At 40.0% G+C, this 3,166-nt stretch overlaps 1 protein-coding gene across 1 annotated transcript in view; it reads left to right on the top strand.

The window, feature by feature from the left end:
* The first annotated feature begins 908 nt into the window (after positions 1-908).
* The window catches only part of TRIO (trio Rho guanine nucleotide exchange factor), a 180,804-nt gene continuing 178,546 nt past the window's right edge, over positions 909-3,166 (top strand). Inside the window, exon 1 of the mRNA XM_010005090.1 lies at positions 909-987. Within this exon, the coding sequence (XP_010003392.1) occupies positions 933-987 (55 nt within the window). The 5' untranslated portion in view covers positions 909-932. The remainder of the gene's footprint in view (positions 988-3,166) is intronic.

Raw genomic sequence — 3,166 nt, 5'->3', positions numbered from 1 at the left:
AGACACTGGGACAGATCATACAGGCAGACAGTTGAAATGTGGGTACAAAAGCCACCCAGTTTTTGTAATATGAACAAGATTGGGCCAAAAGGGGCCAGTTTTGTACAGGTCAATAAAAGGTCATAAATAAAATGCTTCCTAAGTCTTTCATATTAAAGCAGGGAGATGGTTAGAATCTGGCCACATACACGTAATGGAATTAGAGAGGAGGGACAAGCTGGTGGTGTGCTGCTTTCCAGTGTTGACTGTAATCACTCACCACAGGGACCATTTTAAACTGTGCATGTGTAGAGTTAACCTGACAAAAATATATTCTCTGTTACAAAATGCTGCTTCCGTCAGGCAGTGAAAAAGACACAGATGAGAGCTGTGTCTCCAGTTCTGCTTGCAGAAGCAATGTAAGGCGAGTGGTGTTTAAATAGTATAGGGGATTGATTGATAGTGTTTTGGTGTAGTGGTTTGGTGGTTTTTTGTTTTGTTTTGGTTTTTTGTTGCTTTTTTTTTGACTGGTGATTGCTGTAAAGCTACTGTTTCTTCTTGGTTTGATATTATTTCTCTCTTCTGGAACGAAAAGGGAAAGCAGGATTTGGAATGCCTGAAAGCAACATGATCCAACTGATAGTTTTTATTTACTGAGGAAAAGGCTAATTCAGTATCCTGATTTCTACTGAGGCTTGCTAACAGACCATGCTATTTGTGTTAAGGTAGTTAAAGCAATGACTTGTTGATTAGTATATTTCAGAAGTTTAGTTGTAGTTTATTTTGTTTGAATCCTTTTACTATAAGGCTATCCTAATTCCTCTAATCATAACATTCAGATTGAATTCCAAAGCTAAATGTTACACAGTGTGTTAATTAAATGTAGAAGCTGAGCTTGTCTGAATTTGACTAATTACCTTGTCTTTTTTTCAGGGTTTCGCAAAAATGATGAAATGAAGGCTATGGAAGTATTACCAATTTTGAAAGAAAAAGTTGCATACCTTTCAGGTACAGTTATTTTCTTCTGTTCTGGAATGCATAATTGTGTTGTTCCACACATATGAAATGGTATTTTTATACTTTACGTACAATTACAAAAGTAATGGAAAACTAGGGTAACTATAGGTAGCACCTATTCCAGTTGGGTATCCCAAAAGTAACACAAGCATTGTGAAAGGTTCTGTGATAAAGAAGATATGTATATTGTTGAATTGAGAACATGCTGCTGGTTGTCTTCCCAGTCATATCCTGCTCCCTGTATATCCAACAGCATTATTTAGAACAACCTGCTGTACTGTAGTCATATTTCTTGCCTTATCTCTGTTTCTTCTGCTGGAGAGTTTTACGTAAGATGACTTTGTTCCTGGCCCATCTGAAGCACTGGAGAAGTATCTGTGTTGCAGAAGTGAAATTTCAGTGTGTAGGAGAAGAGACCAGCTTATTGTGAGATGGGCGTTAAGAGGGTGAGCCATCTTTCAGAGAGACCTGTGCACGCTTGAAGACTGGGCTAGCAAGAACAGTATGAGGCATAACAGAGACAAGTGCAGAGTCCTGCACCTGGGTCAGCATAACCAAAGGGGTTACAGTGCAGGCAAGGGTCTGTGTGGCTGAGAAGTCTTGCTGAAAGGGACTTGTCTGTGTTGCTGCAGCAGCACACTGTTGCATTATGCTCAGCTTTTTGTCCACCATCATAATGCAACAGTGTGCTGCTGCAGCAACACAGACAAAGTGGATCCTGGGCTGGATCCACATGGGCATTACTAGCAGAGACAGGCTTTTCACGCTGCTTGTGGAGTACTGTGTCCAGTCCTGGTCTCCACAATTAAAGAAAGACACAGGCAGACTGGAGACGGTCTGCAGGACGGCCATGAAGATGAGTGAGTGGCTGGAGAACCTGCCTTGAGAGGGAAGTACGAAGAAGTTAGGTATTTTCTCACCGGAGAGGAGAAGGCTTAGGGAGTTACCTCATCACAATGTTCCAGTACTCAACAGGAAAAACCTAACTGGAAAATAATCTGCTTGAGTGTTGGCTGTCTCACTACCTGAAATAGAAAAGCCCCTTAGGGGTGTAACCATGAAGTATGACTGGAGTCTTGGATGCAATTTTTTTGTTCTCTATGAACTGAAGTCTGTTAAAAGTACAGACTCTTACATCTCCACATATGCTTACACAAGGAGAGCATTTTCCTACAAAGTCTGACTGCCTTGGTTTCATATGAGGAAATAGCACATGATAACTTGTCCCACTTTTCAAACATGCCATAAAATCCCACTGTTTAGCTTTACCTAAGTACATTGAGACTAGGTAAAAAGGCATTTCCTGAAAAAGCTGCACTACTCAGCTTGTTGGGATACCAATGACAGGACTGCTGTTAGTGATGTGCACTAGACAGAACTGATTCATGTTGGGTGACTCATGTGAGTTCACCAGCTACTCATGTAACACAACTTGGCTTAAACAAAGACAGAGGGAATATCTCAGTATGGTTGGGGTTGCAGATAAAAGGAAAGAGGCTGAAATGAAAGTCTCACCGATGATGGAAGTAGCTTAATATGCTTTTGTTAAAGGAAGACAGATGGGGGGTGGAGTTGAATAAAGTCTCATGTGAGACAGGAAATTCCCACCTGATTCCTCATACATTGTTGCTTTTAACATTCCTGTTTTGTATGGCACTGGAGCATCAGGAACAAAGGAAATGAGAGTTACTTATTGGAAAAGGCCTAATAAAGCTTTCAGTATAGCTGATGGAAAGAAATAACTATTTTGGACTTCTTTGCATAATATTTCCAATTTTGGTATCTGGTTTAAGCCTGGAACCCAAGGTTGTGTTAATTTCTTCAATACTTACCTACCTGAAATTTGCATGACAAGTTTTGTTTCCAACATACAAAAATTTCAGGATATGATTTATCAGAAATTTAAACACGATACTTTAAAAATGTTGTGGGTTTTTTATTGGTTTTGTTTTGTTTTTCTGTGGTGTATGTGGCTGGGAGCCAACTAAAGTGGTATCCAAAATGACATACAGAATATGGGTTTCTTTTCTCTGCCTTGTTGGAAAATTGCCTGATACAAGAGTTGCTGTGTGGGAAAGGCCTGGAGGACTGATCAGAGGTGATTGCATGTAACAAGGCATTTGGTTAAAATGCTTGGAGAGTGTTAAAGACAATTCAGTGTATACTCTTT

Source organism: Chaetura pelagica, unplaced genomic scaffold (genome assembly GCF_000747805.2).
Source record: "Chaetura pelagica isolate M959 unplaced genomic scaffold, ChaPel_1.0 scaffold219, whole genome shotgun sequence".
NCBI lineage: Eukaryota > Metazoa > Chordata > Aves > Apodiformes > Apodidae > Chaetura > Chaetura pelagica.
Note: the sequence above shows the minus strand (reverse complement) of the source record. Positions and strands in the feature narration are given on the sequence as shown.